Source organism: Ochotona curzoniae, unplaced genomic scaffold (genome assembly GCF_017591425.1).
Source record: "Ochotona curzoniae isolate NIBS_2020 unplaced genomic scaffold, NIBS_Ocur_1.0 contig_832, whole genome shotgun sequence".
NCBI classification, from domain to species: Eukaryota; Metazoa; Chordata; class Mammalia; order Lagomorpha; family Ochotonidae; genus Ochotona; species Ochotona curzoniae.
The window spans coordinates 4,358,221-4,377,277 of NW_024466580.1; the positions used below are offsets into that span (position 1 = coordinate 4,358,221).

The following is a 19,057-nucleotide window of genomic DNA, read 5'->3' on the forward strand; positions in this document are numbered from 1 at the left end:
TGGCTGTGCCCTATCTTGCCTTCTCCAAGGGTGGTGTCACCGCTGCACTGGAGTCACATCCTTCAGTGCAGAGATGCCACTTGCCTTCTGTGACTTACCTGTAGGGAATGCAATCCAAACATCTAGGAAAATAAAAACTACATGGTTACCTTTAACGTCATGAGTGATCTCCTTTTCAGAAATGGGGCCTTCACTGCCGGGCTCAGTTGGGGTGTCCTCATTGTAGTCATCTCCCTTAAAGTTGTCATAATAGTAATCCCGGTCCTCCACCACTTCCTCTCCTTCCTCATCATCATCCTCATCCTCATCCTCCTCTTCCACAGCAGCTTCTGTGAAGTCTTCTAAATCTGCTTCAGTAGGAAATTCACTAAAGGTCACAATAAAAACAAGGAAGGTTAACATCAATTCCCAGGCACAAAGCACAACATACTTCCCTTCCCTCTTCTGAAACACAAAGACAGACAGGAAATACGCTCAGTTCACATTAACTGTGTGCTGGAGGCCAGCCCAGCTTCATCAGCAAAGGGGAGAGTTAATGACCACAGATTGCGTGAATCTGCAATCACCCGGCCCAGAATGACAGGCAGGCCAAAGTCACAAGTCCTCCTGGGATTCACTGGGGCCAGGGTGAAGCATCAGCCAAACCATCTGCAGCCTAGCGAGGGGATGCCCACTTGATCCAGCTAACAGAACATTTCAGAGCTCAGGACAAAAGTTCACCTTTTATAGATTTCATAGTCTTCCTCCTCCTCTTCCTCTTCCTCCTCCTCCTCTTCCTCCTTTTCTTTTGTTGGAGGGCAGCACACATATTCAGTGCCGTGGAACTGGTCCACCCCACAGGGAAGCAGCATGCCATAGCTATATAAGGTCATTCCCTGAGTCAGACACGCCTGCAAGGAACCCAGACACCGTCTCAGCACACAGTCCACAGTGAATCCAGCACTCCCCATACCGGGCTTCAGCCCAAAGCAACCCTCCTTACATCACTGGCGAACAGTTCCTCACACAGACAAATTTTCTGTCAGACAGAAAGTGGTGAGGCTATTTTAAGAGTTACATATCTTAGTTAGCTTACAATGGGAAAAATTATCTGAATCAGAAAATTTCAAAAGCTTAAACTGGGGAGAAGATGAAGAAAAGGGGAACTTGTAGTAATTATCAACCCCAGTTGAAGGTGGCCAACACTAGTTCATATTCATCACTGGTACAGACATTAACCTAGAATTTAACCAGACCAAGACTACTGCCCAGAAACCCAACCAGCCTTATACAGCAATGACAACAAAGGGTCTTCTTCACCACCACAATCATGAGGTGTCACCACTCCTCTCTGAGTGCAAGCCCAGATCTTTCTGCAGGCAGCTACTTCTCTGTTTTCAATCTTTAAAGTCTTAAGAACTTATTTGAAAGACAAAGTGACAATCTATTGGTTCACTCCCAAAATGGCCACAATCACAAGAGCTGGGCCAGGCCAAAGCCAGAATCCAGAAGCTCCACCTGGTTCTCCCATACGGGTGGCAGAGACCCAAGAACACAAGCTACCACCTGTGACTCTCCCAGGGAGCTGATCTGCAAGTGAAGCAGCCATTTAGATACAGCAGCAGCTTAACTGCGTGTGTCATGAGGCCAGCTTACTGCTCTGGCTACTTCTGCATGGTCCTTGGAGCTCGAGCTGCTTCCAGTATGCAATGTCCTTGCCACAGCCTTAATTCCAGGTGCTGGACTGCCACATACTCAGGATCCCTACAAAAAACACTTCCCAAGTATTTTTCACACAGAAAAGTGACTGTAAATTTTTAAGACAGAGAGGAAACACACAAATTAAAAACGCATGTTGATTCTGATGACAAGTGTTGCCCTTTCTCTTCAACAGACGCGACACTTGACATTCTCCCACTGTTTCCTTACCTCCTTGACCACGGAGTGCCAGTGCTGATGGTTCTCGCATACCTCCAGTCGCTCTTTGTGGAAAAACTGGCACTTTTCTGGAACTAGCAGAACGTCACTTACAAATTCACCCACTGGGGAGGAAAAACAAACCACTCCGTCAGAAGCAAATCTGACCACGATTCAAGGTGACAATGACCCTCACTGTAGACTATCATGACCAGTTGAGCAGTTGTAAGAACTCAACATCCCTTCAGAGTTAAGATGCCAGGAAATGGCCTGTTTCCCTGACCACGACCCCTCACATTCTCATTTCAGAACTACAGCAACACATGACAGGAATACAACCAGAACCCCCACTCATGACCACCTCAAATTTCCCACAACCTCACATGGACACCACAGCTGGCCCTTTTCTTCCCCATCTCTCCCTGCACGTGTTTTGACAACAAAATACCTAGGTATTCGTAAATCTTTCTTTAGATAAGGCACCATCATAAATAACTGATGCAGGTAGGAATCATCAATTACAAAACTGTCTTTCATTTGGGAAACTCTGGCAAAAACTACTACCTTAATCAAGCGATCAACCTAACATCATCAATAATGGACAAACTAGCACATATGTTATCACCTGCATGGTATTTCTGTCTAAAATAAATCCAAATTCAGGCATATTCTGTCAAACAGATAATGTGGACTATTAAAACAATATCATTGTCTTCGATTATATTGTTATTATATAGGGGAATGCCCCTAATCTCAGGAAATACAAGCTGAAGTTTAGAATTGAAGTTAAGTCCCAACTGACTTGCCAATAGTTTAGAGACCACAGACTATCTTCCCGTCCTCTCACCCTTCCCTGAGACAAACCCGGCAAGACTAGAGAATCTAGGGAAAGAAGGTAAAAGCAAACATTCTCAAAAATAAAAAGGTGGGATCAAACTACACATTGCTATTATTCACAAGGGAAAAAAATGTATCTGATCTGCTTCCAAGTAATCAGGGGTTAGGGTGAGTGGGAGTTGAGCCAGAGATAAAAGAAAGGCTTTTAAGTTAGTGATTGTTATACACCCAGGCAACAGCTACACGACAACTATTAGCACCTTGAGAGGCTTGTAATGTTTCATAATAAAGTTTAAAATGTGGGTCTACACTGGACTGTCACCCACACTCTGATTCAGCAGAATCCAGTAAGACTTGACAGTTGACTGAACACACGTCCCAAGGGAATCTTGATGCACAGTCAAATGCCACATGAGGTCTCAGAGTAAGAATACAGGCAAAGTGTGCCTAGCTCAGAGACATGTGCAGTGATAAGGGAAACAGAAGCATACAGGATACTTCTAAAGCTTTTTTTTTTTTTGCCTCTTAAAGATTTGTTTGAAAGGTAGAGTGACGCAGAGAGACACCAGTCTTCAGTCCACTTGTTCACTCTGCAAATGTACAGCCAGGACTGAGCCAGCCAAAACCAGAAGACAGGAGCCCAGAGCTCCACTCAGCTATACAGGTCTCCCACATGGGACACCTGCTGCTGCTTTTCCAGGAACAACAGCAGGGAGATGGATCAAAAGCGGAGCAGCTGGGACTCCCAACTTGCACTTGCATAGAATCCTGCCACACTACACCAAAATGCTTCCTTCTCTTGAGAATTTTTTACAAGAAGGAAAAGTACAGGGCAGTAACGTGACCTGAACAAGGTCCGAGGACTCAGCCAGTTCTCCACAGAAGTCAGTCCCAATCACCAAGTGGCAGGAGGAAGCTGCTCAGCAGGGAGATGTGTTCCTCACTTGAGCCCAACACAGCAATGGAAAGGTAGCTTAGACACAGTTCTGCCCCTGAGGATCCAAAGGGTTCTATTCAAACCTTTCCAACAACCTGGACTTACAGTCAATGTTTAAAATCAACAAAAGCTGCCTGGTAAACTAGCATCTGCCACAACTGGGAAAAGCAACTCTGACAACTTAATCATCCACTCATTCTTTAGTGTCATTATTACCCATGAAGTAGGCAATTTTTACATTTGTTAATTGATGATAAAAAGCATACATTTAGGGCACAACATATATACAACTAACACACCAGGGTTCAATCTTAGCACTATCCTTCATGAATCAGGCAGGATCCTCAGTCATATTCTATACCTTGGGTTCCTTATCTGGCTGTATTTAATGATCTACTGAATATGACATATGAGAAGCTAGGGACAGAAATGCATAAATGTGTATTACCTCTTTACTGTTCATGTTAATAGCTCATTAGTCTTCAGTAACTAGTTTTACAAACTGTATAACCACGATTACAAATCAATCTATAATGAACAACACCCAATGAACTTTAATTTGTAAAATTTCATATTTTGTACAATTCTAACATAGTAAAGAATTTAAATAGCAATTTCACTAATGGGGTATGTATTCTGTAAGGATATTAAAATTAAAAAAAAACAGAATATCACGGAACAGGTTAAAATTAATTATTTAAATGTATGTATAAAATACACCTTTTAAAAATTCTAGAATGCTATAAAGTGGAAAGGCCAGGTACAGAGCCCCATTCAAGTGCCTAAAGACAGAAGTAAATCATTCACAGACAACATTTGCAAGTGGCCAAAGCACAGAAACACACTTGAGAATGACACAGGAACAATGGGATGGTGTTTACCTCCAAGGCAAACATTTTACCCTCATTAAACAGAAGTTGAAGCACTGAAAAATTTAAAATCTGGATGGTGAGTTCATAAGTGCCCATCATATTACATTTCAACTTTTTAAGATGCCTGAAACATTTTAGGACTCAAATAAAATTTAAAATCAAAACATCTTTTGTAAATGCCAGAAATGATAAATGAAATGATTCATTACTATTATCATGCTAAAACATAATGCCACCAATTCACTCCCTGATTGAATCAATCTGACCTCTGCAGAAACAGAAAGGATTAACACCATTAAAGGTGGAAATAAATCAAGATCTCGAAAACTAAAAAACTTTGATTCAACAATTCTTAACCTAAAAATATGCCCTAAGGAAATTAACAAAATCTATCTATTAACAGTTATTATTAACACCAAAAAACAGGAATGAACCAAAAGGCTAGCCCCATGGCTTAGCATGCTAAGCCTTTGCCCAATGAACCAGCATCTCACATGGGTACTGGCTCTCAAGTTCCAGCTGCTCCACTGCTGAGCCAGCTCCCTGCTAAGCAATGCTCCTGGGAAAGCAGCAGACCATGGCTCAAGTGCTTAGGCACCTGCACCTTGAGAGAGACCTGAAAGAAGCTGCTGGCCCTTGGTTCATTCAACTCTGGTCACTGCAACCATTTGGGGAGTGAATCAGAGGATAGAAGATGCTCTCTTTCTCCTCTCTGTTTAACTCTCCCTTTCAAATAAAAAAAAATCTTTTTAAAAAAGCATCTAATTCCATTTAGGTAAAAAAAATTTTTTTAAGTACACACATTTCCATGTGTCCAAAGATAAAGTCTATTCTCTATGCACACTAATGTTAATCACGACTGACTAAGTGCAGAAGCTGGGAAATGATTGTTTTTGCTCTCTATTCCCACTGCAAACTTCTTTCTAAAAAGTAAACTGAAAGAGGAAACACATTACAATCCCAGCATCCGTTCTATCATTTCACTACTACCTTTGGCCCTTGCTACAACTGTTTATCAGAAGCTCCTACAGGGAAAAAATTAGTCCAGGCAAAAGACTATCACTCTCACAGAACAATGAAAATGGCTTGGTCTCATTTTAATCACACACAAAAACCAAGTGTTGCACTGATCAAGGCACAGGGCAACAGAGTGAAATCTAACCTACAAGATTTCATTTCCGCTAAGTTATTTTCTCCAGCTTCTGTTCACTTCCTGTGTGTTTAAAAAGTATGGTTACATAACCAAGAGATTCGCCGATAAAACATTAAACCACATATTTTACAATCACACCATCTCTTCCAGGTTTTCAGAATTGCTGAAATTCCTTTCAGGATAACAAAGGCTGTTACATACTCGGGGCAGCCCTGCCACCAACACCCGTATGTATAAATAAACCTGCTCCTAAAGCATTTGCCAGCTGCAAAAGGGAAAACACTGCAGTCAGAGGATCTGGGAGCTGTTACCAGGTGAGAACTGCTGTCTGCCCCCGGCATCTGTGAGGTCAAGAAGGCTCTGAGAAGATGTGGAACAGAAACATCCACCTGCACGGGCTCCATTCTGGAAACCAGGATGAACTGTGGCTGAGCTACTGTGAATTCAGAGACCAGGAGACCTGAAGGGTGTAGTAGCAGTGCAAGTTGCTCTAACATATGGAGATACAATTGTTGGAGACGTTTCCAAAGTCCCTGAGACTAACTTCTGCTTTAAAGTAAATACTAGAGGGCCCAGGGCAATAGCATAGCAGTTAAAGTCATCGCCTTAAACGTGCCGGGATCCCTCCCATATGGGCGCAAGTTCTAATCCCAGCGGCCCTGCTTCCCATCCAGCTCCCTGCTTGTGGCCTGGGAAGGTAGTCCCAAAGCTTTGAGACCTTGCACCCACATGGGAGACTGGGAAGAAGCTCCTGGCTCCTGATCGGCTCAGCTCCAGCCGTTGCGGTCGCTTGGGGAGTGAACCATTGGACAGAAGATCTTCCTCTCTGTCCATCTCCTCCTCTTTCCAATAAAATAATATTGGAAATTATATTATCCAATATATTTGTAAAAATAAATATATCTTTTTTTAAAGTAGATACTAGAATAGTTTTCTGGATAGTTTTCACATCTATCTGAATCTCCAATGAAAATAAACCAGCCACAGGTTCACTAAGTCATTGTCTTTTAGTACTACTAGAACCACTTCTACCACTTCTACATAATCTCAGAGATGATTAAAATCTTCCCCCTTTCTCAAACAACTGCAATCTTGATGCTCCACCCACTTCTCTGTCCTAACTTGAGTCACTATCTAACTATATAAAACTTTTATAACTAATCAAGAGGCAATCAGTGTAGTAATAAGCTGTAATGGCTTATCTTGAGGAGGGGAGAAAATGAACTGCTGCATCTCATCCAATAAACTAAAACTAGTTTAAAAAGAATCACAGTTCTAAAACTTAAAAAAATGTGACCGTGATGGGCAATGAAGCATGCATCAGAATAGGCAGAGCTGAGCAATGTGGGGAACACAGACATACACAAACTACAACAGCAGACTCGATGCAAACACTGTGCATCCTATCGTGCAACTCTCAAGTTACCTGCAAGAATGGGAGCAGGACTTCACTCCTGCCCTCAAGCTAACAGCCACACAGAAACCGTACCTGACGACACAGCTAAGATCCATGGGACAGCCACGCACGCCAACTGACAGGAGAGACAGCCCATCAACAACATCTGGCCTGTCCTCTGGGTTTAACAGCAAGAGCCCACGGAGTCCCACAGCTGAAGCCAGCCACATTACAACAGCTCTTTAACATATGCCATTCATCCTAAAGTACATGAGGGGGACTTCTGGTCGATCCAGTGCATAGGGCTCTCACTTTTTACTATCAATTTTTATTACAGTCAATATGCTTCAAGTGTTGTGTATGGTTACATAGCTAAGGGAATAAACTATAAAACATTAAACTGTACACACTCAAAGGACTAAATTATACAGTACATAAACTGTATCTCAACAACTTTTAAGAAGTAGAGACTGATTTATTTACAAGGGACATGGAGCAAGTAAATATATAGATGGATGAAAGCAGGACTGGAGTTGCCATCATCAGGTCCCTGTTTTTAATGCCTACACACAGACTGAAAACTGAGTATGTCATGTTACAGAAACATCCTGGTGGCATTCAGCACACCTAGTGCCACATCTTGGTCATCTGGGGAGTGAACCAGTGGATGGAAAATCTTTGTTTCTTCTTTTTTTAATGATTTATTTATTTTTACTGGAAAGCCAGATATACAGAGAGGAAGAGAAACAAAAAAACATCTTCCATCTACGATTCACTCACAAGTGACTGCAATGGATAAAGCTGAGCCAATCCGAAAGCAGGAGCAAGGAACTTCTGGGTCTCTCACACAGGGTGCAGGATCCCAAGGCTTTGGGCCGTCTTGACTGCTTTCCCACACCACAAGCAGAGAGCTGGGAGGAAGTGGAGCAGCCGAGACTTGAACCAGCACACATCTGGGATTCTGGTGCTTGCAAGGCGTGCACTTTAGCCACTAGGCTACTGTACTGCGCCAGGCTCTATATTTTCTTCTCTCTGTAAATCTGCCTTTCCAATAAAAATAAACACTCCAATAAAAAGGATGAATATAGGGTCAGGCATGGTGGCCTAGCAGTTAAAAATCCTCTCCTTGAATGCACCAGGATCCCATATGGGCACCAGTTCTAATCCTGGTAGCCCCACTTTGCATCCAGCTCCAGGCCTGTGGCCTGCGAAAGCAATTGAGGATGGCCCAAAGCCTTGGGACCCTGCACCTGTGTGGGAGACCAGAGGAGGCTCTTGGCTCCTGGCTTTGGATTGGCACAGCTACAGCCATTGTGATCACTTGGGGAGTGACTCATCAAACAAAAGATCTTCCTCTCTGTCTCTCCTCCTTTCTGTATATCTGACTTTTCAATTAAAAAATAATAAAATAAATTTTTTTTTAAAAAGCAAGCACTTTCTTCCCTTAAACAAAAAATGAAGTTATCACCACTAATGAAACTGACATCATATAATTCCCAGTACGATGTAATGAGAACATTTCTGCGAAAGTTCCCTCTCAACTCTGTAAACCAAAAGAACACTGAACAACTCATATGTAAGGCATTCTACAAAGCAACTAGCTTCTCCATTAAAAGTGTCAAGGTCATGAAAGACAAGGAAACACTAAATTCAACATGTGATCTTCTATTAGAAGCTGGATGCTACTAATACAACAGGTATCATTTGAACAAGGTCTGTAGACTAGGTATTATGTAAGTTAGTGACTTTGGCAATTGTACTATGGTTATATAGTAGCTTAAAAATACTGTAATATTAAGGCATTAACATATCATGTCTGCAACATATTATCAAATGATTGAGAATACAACCAAAAATCCAGTAGGGACAGTTAGGGGAATGAGAAATAAGATCCTCTTTGTAGTATTTTTATAAATTGCACCATTTTGTAATTTCAAGTTATCCTTCATGAAACAGTTACCACATTTCTAAAAGGGTTACTAACATGCTTTCCAAGGAGTCTAAAAAAAGAGAATGATGCTGTTTATTAACCAATGTCAGTGCTACCTGAAGGAATGCCAATGACAAAGCAGTGGAGATGTTAATGTCTTCTTAAATGATAAGGGAGAACTAGCAGTGTGTTGTGCCTACTTTCTCTTTGAAACTCCAGGCACCCAGTCCCTCACCATTCTAAGTTCAGGCAACTGTATTTATTTAAAAGTTTCAATGGACAGATCCGCATGGATGATGATGTAACCAGGCTACCTGTCTGAATTAAGTAACACTAAAGACTGCTCAATGTTTTTAAGATTCTACAGTGCAGGGCCTTGCGGCATGGCCTAGTGGCCTTGAATGCACTGGGATCCCAAATGGGCGCCGGTTCTAATCCCGGCAGCTCCACTTCCCATCCAGCTCCCTGCTTGTGGCCTGGGAAAGCAGTCGAGGACAGCCCAAGACTTTGGGATCCTGCGCCCGTGTGGGAGAGCCAGAAGCAGCTCCTGGCTCCTGGCTTCGGATCGGCACAACACCGGCAGTTGAGCTTACTTGGGAAGTGAATCATCGGACAAAAGATCTTTCTCTCTATCTCTCCTCCTCCCAGTATATCTGACTTTGTAATAAAAATAAAATAAATCTTAAAAAAAAAAAAAGATTCTACAGTACAAAGAAGGTACTGACCGATTTATGATCAAACTGTCTTTTGACATGTAGTTAATGAGAATTACAACTCCACTGCTTGGAGTCGTTTGGAGCCATTTGAAACAATAAAGCAATAAAATAAATGCCCCGTTGAAGGTCAATTGTAAATAGAAAATACTATTTTTATTTTCTATATTCTAGGTGGTAAGAGGATAAATAAAACTAAAACAGTGTGCCTGATTTCAAGGTATTTACAATGTAGATGGTGAAGCAGCCATCAACAGATAGTCTTGCTACAGTAAAACCACTGTGATGCCATGAGCAAGGAGTATTATGGACACCTGAGTGTCTGGACCAGAGAAAAGACTGCTTTTAAGGCAAGCATTCCACAAAGTGAGTCTTAAGAGAAAAAGCTCCCAAGAAAAGTAGGTGGAAGAATACTTTCACGATGCAGTTAACTGCTACATGATTCAGATGTTAATTCTTCCTATTATTTGGCTGTTGTTCCTTGCTATGCATTCCATCTTGCCACTGTCAACAACTTAGGGAGGATTTTAGTGAAGGCAGGGAGGAGGATGAATTAACTGATCAACTCAGATACAGAACTGCTGAAGATATTTACATTCATCCTGTCACAGAAACATGAGCTGTTTTGCCCTTTCCAGCATCAGTAGCCTTTCTGCTCCCAATTCACCAGCCCACAGATATGTGACTATCATCCAGAAACCTATGTCAGTAAATGGTTCTGACTCATACATTCAATAGGCAGCTGAAACAACAACTTGCATCAGGGTAATAATTAGCTGTGCTTAGGTTGGCTTCAAATGTTGACACCAGCAACAGGTGTAAAGGCCTCTTTGCCAGCCCCAAATCCTTCAGAAGGGGCAGGTCCCACAGTGCCTGTCCCTGGAACCCCAGACTGCCAAAAGGGTATCCTAAGTTGCGTCTCCTTCACCAGTGGTGCAGATGCATACAGGAAGACTCTTCTTTCATGACACTTCACTGTCATCCCTGTAATGTGCTCAGCTCAGATGGTGACCAGCAGGGTGGAGCGCCCTTGCCAGGGGAGACAGAAGCACAATGGAAGAGGCACAGATAGTAATCACTGAAAGGAAGTTGGCCAGTAAATATCCAGAAGACAAATCCCCAATAAACCCATGTAGCACTCAGGTTTCTAACAGATGAAGATGATTCACTATCAGCTCAGAGATAATCAAATTCACAAATGGAGGCCAGGGAGGCCTACTTCATGCCAAGTGACCAGGAGCACTCACCCAGACACTTGAATGGTATAACAATGTGAGTCTTGCATGGCTTCTTGTCCTTTCGGCACCAATTGTCAATACTGACCGGCTGGTTTGCTTCCATCACATTTGTGATCTGCAGCTCTGGATACATCTATTAGGGAACAGAACACACAAAATAAACTACCCTGCAAACGGACATTCTCTTGCAAGTAAAGGTTAAATACTCAAATTCACTTAGTCTCCACTTCATCCTACCAAATCTCAAGCTCTGCCCCACTCTGTCTGCTACAACTGAAGTCATCTAGTATAAAGATGATGTAACTACCAGGTTTGATTAAATATTCTTTTTTTTTTTTAAAAGAACTTATATTTAAGATTTAAGGCAAACAAAACCAGCAAGCCTTCAGGCTCTTCCCGCCCAATCCATTAGACGTCAAGCGCATGTATAGATTCACATTAGTTGCCAACTGAAACATTTACAAACAAGTCAACGGGAATGTCAATGAAATCACACAACAAGGCCTCACCTCTGGCCCTACATGCTAGTCTTAGTCAGGCGTTAAGACATCTTATATCCTCTTCTATTTCATCTAAAAGGTAAAATGAATCAGACCTAAGAGGAAAACCGGCAGCTCTGCATCCCTGGCTTCAACCAACCACAGGGTGAACATATTCGGGAAAGGAAAACATTCTTGAATATATACACATTTGTTTTTTCTTGGCATTATTCCTAACAACTAAACATTATTCCAGTGACAACTATTTGCATAGCATTTACATGGCATTAGGTATTGTAAGTAAGCCAGGGTATATTCAAGTATACATGAGGATGTGCATAGGTTATATATAAATTCTACATTATTTAGATAAGGACTTCAAGCACTCAGATTTTGGTACCCATTGGGAATCCTGGACTCAATCCCAAATGCATACTGACAACCACATTCCTTACTAAAAGTGAGAGAGCTCACAGAACATGCAAGCAAAGCCTTTCAGAAGCTTAGTCACAACACACATTCAGAAACAAAGGCCTGTGCCCCAGAAACCAGCATCCTGGTCTTAAGCCAAAAGAGAAAGACGACAGAGCATCTATTACCAGCATATTTAACTCTGACCCAGGTTCTCACTTCCTCTCAACCTCTTACCTCTTGACAGTACTGAAGAACTTCTTCTTTTCTTCCTAAGCAGCTCTTGGTGCCTGTTGGATCAGGCTCCCACTTCCCAGTCTGAATGTTCACATGCATGTTTAACTTCCCACAAAACATCGCAATTTGAGGCTCGGCAACAGCAAATCCAGTTCCAGCATTGGCTGCCAGAGCCTGCAGAGAAAAGAGAAATTCCAAATTTATTTCCAAAAAAAGAAAAAAAAGCTGGCAGAAAGGCAAATATGCAGTGGTTTGTGACAATATTAAATCTTTCAAAGATCTTCATTATTTACGGATTTTAGCTTCATAAACCAATCCTTCTCACAGGAGCTGGGTCAGAATAAAAAAATCAGCTTCAGATATACAAGACCAAAGTGAACAGTCATGAGAAACCACAATTTCCCAGGTTGGATACCTAAAATCTTGTGAACCTATAGCCTGAATGCAGCCTGCTCGTCTATAAGCAAATTTCTTTTCACTTCTTCACAAACCAAGTAATGGAAGAACAGCTAAAAATTACAATGACCTCACTTTAATTTGTTTGCACAACAAGAACTTATCAAGGATGAGTAAAGTGCTGACCCCTGGAATTCACAGACTAATGGAGGAGTCACCACACACACACACACACGCATCACATTCCCAGCCAGCCTGGTGCTTGGCATAGTGGCTTGATTGGTTATGGGATATATGAGTGCCAATTTGCATCTCGGCTGCTCTATTTCCCATCCAGTTCCCTGACTTGTACCCTGGAAATTCAGTAGGGGATAGGCCAAAGCCTTGAAACCCTGCACAGACGTGAGATCTGGAAGAAGTTCCTGGCTCTAGATCAACTCAGCTCTGGCTATTGTGGCCACTGGGGGAGTGAACCCGTGGATGGAAAATATTTCTCTATCTCTCCTTCTCTCTCTAAATCTGATCTACCTTTCCAATCAAAATAAATCTCTAAAAAACAAGAAATATTGTCTGGCCCAGGATTCAGTCAAGAAGCCACCAGGAAAGTTTCCTGGCAAGTGACATGGGGTAGAACTTTGAGAGCACAGGGTCATCAGAGAGGCAGCAGGGAGGCATGTAGTCACATCTCTAGGGAGTCTCATGAAGAGTGGGGCTGTATCTTCATTCGTGCAAGCATGGGGAAATCTTTAGCATCACGCTGTTATTTTCAAAATGCAGCTCTGAGGCCTTTTCTGACTGTAGAGAGAAAAAAAGATGGAAAGGAACCAAGCACGTAGGCAAGTAAAGAGCTCAGGAAGCTGGCTGCACAGCCCAGGACATGCGTGGTGGGAGCTTGGCCTAACCTGCTGAGGTGGAGCTTCAGAGATCGCAGTCCAACGGGCAAGGCTCGGGGACACGTCAGACGGGGAGAACGAGGAGGACAACAAGCAGGGACCATTCACACACAGAACACTAAAAAGGCTTTCGTGGATAATCTTGGCTCATGCCATGAAAGATAATCAGCTGCACCATACTATCCAGTCTTTTTAATGAGCAGTATCCTCTCTTCTCATCCTCCCACCCCCCCTTTTCCCTCTCTGGCAAACACATCTTGACAGTGATTTTTGACAGGGATTTTGGGTGGGAAACAGCGGTCAGGCAAAACACTAAAGTTACTGCAAAGTACAGCATACCAGAACACACTGGCACACCTGTATCTAGCACTATGCCTCTGTTAACAGCTGCAATTCCATGTTGGGACACACTGGAATTTCATAGTCTTCCCTAGTGGGAAAGTTCTTCCACACTTAAGAAAAACTTTTAAACATTTATTATTAGGGCCAACGTAGTGGCATAGCAAACTAACGCTCCACCTGTAGTGCCCGCATCCCAAAAGAGCATTGATTTGCGTCTTGACTGCTCCACTTCTGATCCAGTCCTCCCTGCTAATGGCCTGGGAAAGCAGCAGAGAGTGGTCTAAGTCCTTGAGCCTCTGCACCCAAGTGGGAGATCCAGTAGAAGCTCCTGGGTTTCAGACCAGCTCAGCTCTGGTTTGTGGTGGCCATTTAGGCAGTGAAACAGCAGACAGAAGATCTGCCACTCCCTCTCTTGGTAATTTTTTCAAGTAAAATAAATCATAGATTTATTTATTTGAAATAATTGCAAAGGAAGGAGGAGATTTTCTGTTTGGTTCATTCCCCAGGCAAGTATAGGGACAGGCTAAAACCTGGAGTTTCATCTGAGTTTCCCGCCCAGGAGTAGGAGCCCACACACCTGGGATACCTTCCTCTTTCCTCTGCTTTTACCTGATGCACTAGCACGGAACTGGATCAGAAGAGGGACAGCCAGAACACAAACTGGGATCCCACACACAATTCTGGAATGGTAGGTAGCACCCACTATGCCACATGCTGACCTGAATCCACAATAAATACTTAAAACAGCTTTTAAAAACATGTGGGTGAGGGTCAGATTATATTCTCGGTAACATTTTTAATATGCTAACAAGGAAAGGTAGTTCTGAGTTTCATAATATATGCACAATGTGTGCTAGTCTGGGCAACTTTCATTTGTGCTGATGAACTAAACAAACACATGTACAGCTCCTGATCAGAAACTTCATTTGATTTTGAGATACATTATTACCTTTTTCCAGGACAAATTTATCAGCATACATATGCTTTGCTTAGTAGTGTATTAAAATTAAATTATTTTCTAGTAGTACAAAAAGAAGGACAAACATTTGTTTGATAGCTGGGAGAAATTCAATTTGGAAACAAAATGTTGCCAAGAGCTACCACCGTTGGAGGTTGGCACTGTGGTGCAGTAAGTTAAACCTTGGCACTGGCACCTCATACAAGTATCAGTTCAAGTCCTGGCTGCTCCACTTCTGACCCAGCTCCATGCAAAGGGCCTGTGAAAAGCAACAAAATATGGACAGGAGCCAGGGCCGATGCCAATCACGTGTGAGACCTAGAAGCAGCTCCCGACACCAGCTCGACTCGGTGTTTGCTGTTGGAGCCATCCAATAGTCCTGGGCCATCCAACAGCAAGGACTGCGGAATGAACCATCAGAGTCAAGATCTCTTTCTCTCCCTCCTCCTCTACCCCGATCTCTGCCAGCAATTTGGCATAACAGCTTAAGCCACTGCCTGTAATGTTGGCATTCCATACGAGCCTTGGCTACTTCACTTCCCATCCAGCTCCCTGTGAGGATAACTAAAGACAGTCCAATTGCTTGGACCCCAACACCCACGTGGGAGACTGGAAGGAGCTCTGAGGTCTTGGCACCTCCTAGCACAGTCCCGGCTATTGTGACCGTCTGAGCAGTAAACCAGGGGATGGAAGATTTCTTTCTCTCACTCCCTCTCTGTGTACCTCTATCTTGTGAATAAATAGATCTTAATTTTGTTTGTAACTTTCAACTAAATAAATCTTTGAAAAACAAGACGACAACAACAAAAAGTGCCTTCTACTTCAAGAGTCCAGATAGAGATACATGAAGAAAATTCAGGAAGATGTGTAAATAAGCGGGTAACTTACAAGGCTCCTGCTTCCTAAATCTAGAGCAAATAAATCACCGCAGAAAAGTCAGCAGGATTCCTGAACAATGTTTCTCAAGTTCTCTTATGGCCTTGCATATTTTAACATTACAGCAGCTATTAAACAGGACCTGAGGTGTGCGCTTCTAATCTTTCTATATGGCATTTATCCCCTTAAGTTCCAAAAATGCAAACAACCAAGAGAATGTCAGCTGGTTATGTGAGCTCATCCAAGCCACAGCCCGGGGCATTCAATTTGAGTGCAGGCAGCCCTTTCTCGGCACCAAAGACTGCGTTCCACACATTACGCGGCAGGGGTGTTGACGCAAAGACCGCAGGAGTTCCAAGTGTTTGCATGTTCAGTTTACAGGTCAACCACCAAGGTCGATGCACCCGTGGTAAGTGCATTTGATTTCTGAGCCGAGATGGTCACCATTCCCTTCCCTAAAGAGATTCTCAAATACCATAGGTTAAAGCAACAGGAAGAGGCTGCACAGCAGCAACAGATACATCAGTTGCCACACAGAAAAAGTGGAGCAACTGGAACCAATCCAGACAGCTAATATGCTGCAGCGATTCACTTCTGAGTTCAGAAAGATTAATCCTTGTGGTCATAGGAGACTCTCAAGAAGATATCATCTGAAACATAAAAAGCCTCCGCGGACCATGTCTAGGAACCAACTAATCAAACATGCCCAACCCTACCTGGAGCACTAGGTCATTTTTTCTATAATGTTTCCACTTCTCTGCTTTGAAAATGCTCTTATTTAATGTGCTCTCCATTTTCTTAAGCATGGACTGTGCCTTGATCCATCACATCAACATATCAATCAATCTTTCCTAATCTAACATGTTACAAATGGGATTTCGCTGCCAAGTCAGCACTTCTGGTATCCTGTGGACCTGGAATCCTCCAGGAAAATTTATGCCCCATGTGTTGGCACTTAAGCCAGTCCTCGTGATCTATGCATACTGCAGCGCTTTTAAGGCTTTGAAAACAAATTGCATCAATTGCTTTCCTACCCGAGTGCTTCCACTTTACTTAATAATTCATCCTTAATAAGAAATTCCATTTTATTAATTTGGCTTGGGGGAAAAGAGTTTAGCTATCCAAGGACAGAAATTCAACTTGGTAAAAAGTGCTTCTAGTAACCTGGTTGAAAACTTAAAATAGCTTAGAGTATGAACATGTAAAATATAAGTAAATTTAAATGAGAGCCTATTTTGACAAATCAGGACATTCAATCATCACCACAAGAGATGCAATTCATGAGGCCATCTAAGCCCCTCCCTCTCCCACAGCACCAAGGCATTCCCCACTGGCAAAGCAGATATGGAAGCCTCTTCTTTCCTCCACAGTTACTGCCTGAAAATACAAGCTGGCCCCAGGGTGTGTGGGAGCACCTGCAATAGAAGGGACATCCTCTCGAGAGCAGGGTCATACCCTACTGCTGAGAAATCACACTTCCTCAGATGGGAAGGCAAGGCTTCACACACACACACACACACACACACACACACACACACACACACACACACACACACACACACACACACACACACACACACACACACACACACACACACACACACACACACACACGGCAAGGCTTCTCTCTCTCTTACCACACACCAGGCAAGGCTTCTCGCGCGCGCGCACACACACACACTCACTTACTCTCTCCCCCTCCCTCCCTTCCTCCCTCTCTCTCTCTCTCCCTCTCACACACACACACACACTCACTCTCTCTCTCTCTCAAGCTTCACCTGGGAAAGGTGAGTTCACATACCCCAGTTCTAATCACTGACTGACCCGGCAAACCTTTGGTAACATCTGGTAACGTGCATGCTAGTGACTCTTACTCAATGACCTTTTTTCAGAAAGTCAGCAAAATGGTACTCCTTCAAACGATTCAAAAAGCCTACATACTACTTTTATCCCTGTTCAAGGGCTGAATGGTACTTCATGACTCAAAGTGATTTAAGTCTGAACAAACCATCACCAAAGATTAACTAAATAAAGCAGAAAAAATTCTATTCTTAGCATTCTCCAGGTTATCTCCACTATGAGCTACTCCTCATCAGACAGGTTGACCTCACAGCCACTGGACACTGAAGAACACTAATGAGCAAGGAGTGAGAGCTGCACATTCAGACTAAGCAATAATGACAGGGGAATGCAGTGTGGGCAGCAGGGTACAGGAGCAGAAAAGGCCACCAGTGGGAAAACCACACCTTATTTGAACAAGGTCTGTAAGCAGTACCAAGCCCATGCAAGTCTCCTAACTCTGGTAACAATGTTATCGGTTATAGAAAACGTGAACAATAAAGGAAGTGGGGGTAAAGACAGAGAGAAAATCTCTATAGTATTTTAACATTTTTAAGATTAAGTCTAAAATTAGTTTTTTTTTTTAAATTCTATTTTCACATATTTAATCATCTGAAAGTCAGAGGCACACAGAGATCTCCCATCCACTGGATTACTCCCAGACTGCCTTCAACAGCCAGGGCTGGGCCGGGCCAAAGTCCAGCGCTCAATCCCACGCACGTGGCAGGGACCCAACCACTGCAGCATTACTAGCTGCCTCCCAACCTGAGCATTAACCAAAAGCCGGAAATCAGAGCAGAACTGGGACTGAATCCCAGCACTCAGATGGGAAGCAGCGTTTTATCTGCTTTACCAAAATACACCCAAAGTGTCCTTGTTTTTAGTCCTGTTCATTACCTGCCTGCATTTTACCTGGAGAGCATGGTTTCAATTTTAAGAGAATAATCAGTTTTTTTTTTAAATAGAAGAAAAGCACTTTCAGATAGGATACTAACTATAACCACAGCAAACTCAATATCTAGAAAGCATATTATTTATTTCAAATATTTGCACGCACACCCTAATGTGGTAAGGCTGCAAGTATGTTCATGTGTTAGCTTATCCCTGTGGACTGCAGCCTATTACGATTCTGACTCAGTATATCACAGAAAGAATCCCCTTCATTACTGTCAGAGTGGCTATCACCTGGAACCTGTATTTTTTTTTCAGCAGTACAGAAGTAAAGATTTGAATTTTTAAAAATCCATGATTCATATTTCAATCCACTATTACATAAAATAGCAGAATTCCTGTTAACCATCTTTTGGTTTTAGCAGAATGAGACAACCTGTTCTTAAAAGTGATAATCTGCATTACAGTAATTAAAAATTCTTGGCCTCTTTTTTACATTTGAACTTAATTCTAATTAAAATCTAGTGAAACTAGATGGAGGAAAAACCTCCAAGTGTGAAGGGCCATCATTCTTACATTGACATATACCAGCTGTTAGGCACTATTTTCATAGGCAGTAATTTATACAAATAACCCTTGCTTTTATTACAGCTTTAAATATTAAAGTGAGGTACTGCTTCCAAGATTGAAAGTGGTTGAGACTGTCTCAAGGATTTTTATAGTAACATGGCAATTTGTCCATCTGGATTATAATAAGGATCCA

General features: G+C 42.5%; 1 protein-coding gene across 3 annotated transcripts in view; it reads right to left on the reverse strand.

Moving 5' to 3' along the window:
- Positions 1 to 19,057, reverse strand: part of APLP2 (amyloid beta precursor like protein 2) — a 68,663-nt gene that overhangs the window by 20,461 nt on the left and 29,145 nt on the right. For all 3 annotated transcript variants that reach the window (XM_040992666.1, XM_040992665.1, XM_040992664.1), the window contains exons 2-6: positions 12,100 to 12,273; positions 10,982 to 11,105; positions 1,909 to 2,021; positions 721 to 890; positions 150 to 367 (exon numbers count right to left, since the gene is read on the reverse strand). In XM_040992666.1, coding sequence (XP_040848600.1) covers positions 150 to 367; positions 721 to 890; positions 1,909 to 2,021; positions 10,982 to 11,105; positions 12,100 to 12,273 — 799 coding nt within the window. The remainder of the gene's footprint in view (positions 1 to 149; positions 368 to 720; positions 891 to 1,908; positions 2,022 to 10,981; positions 11,106 to 12,099; positions 12,274 to 19,057) is intronic.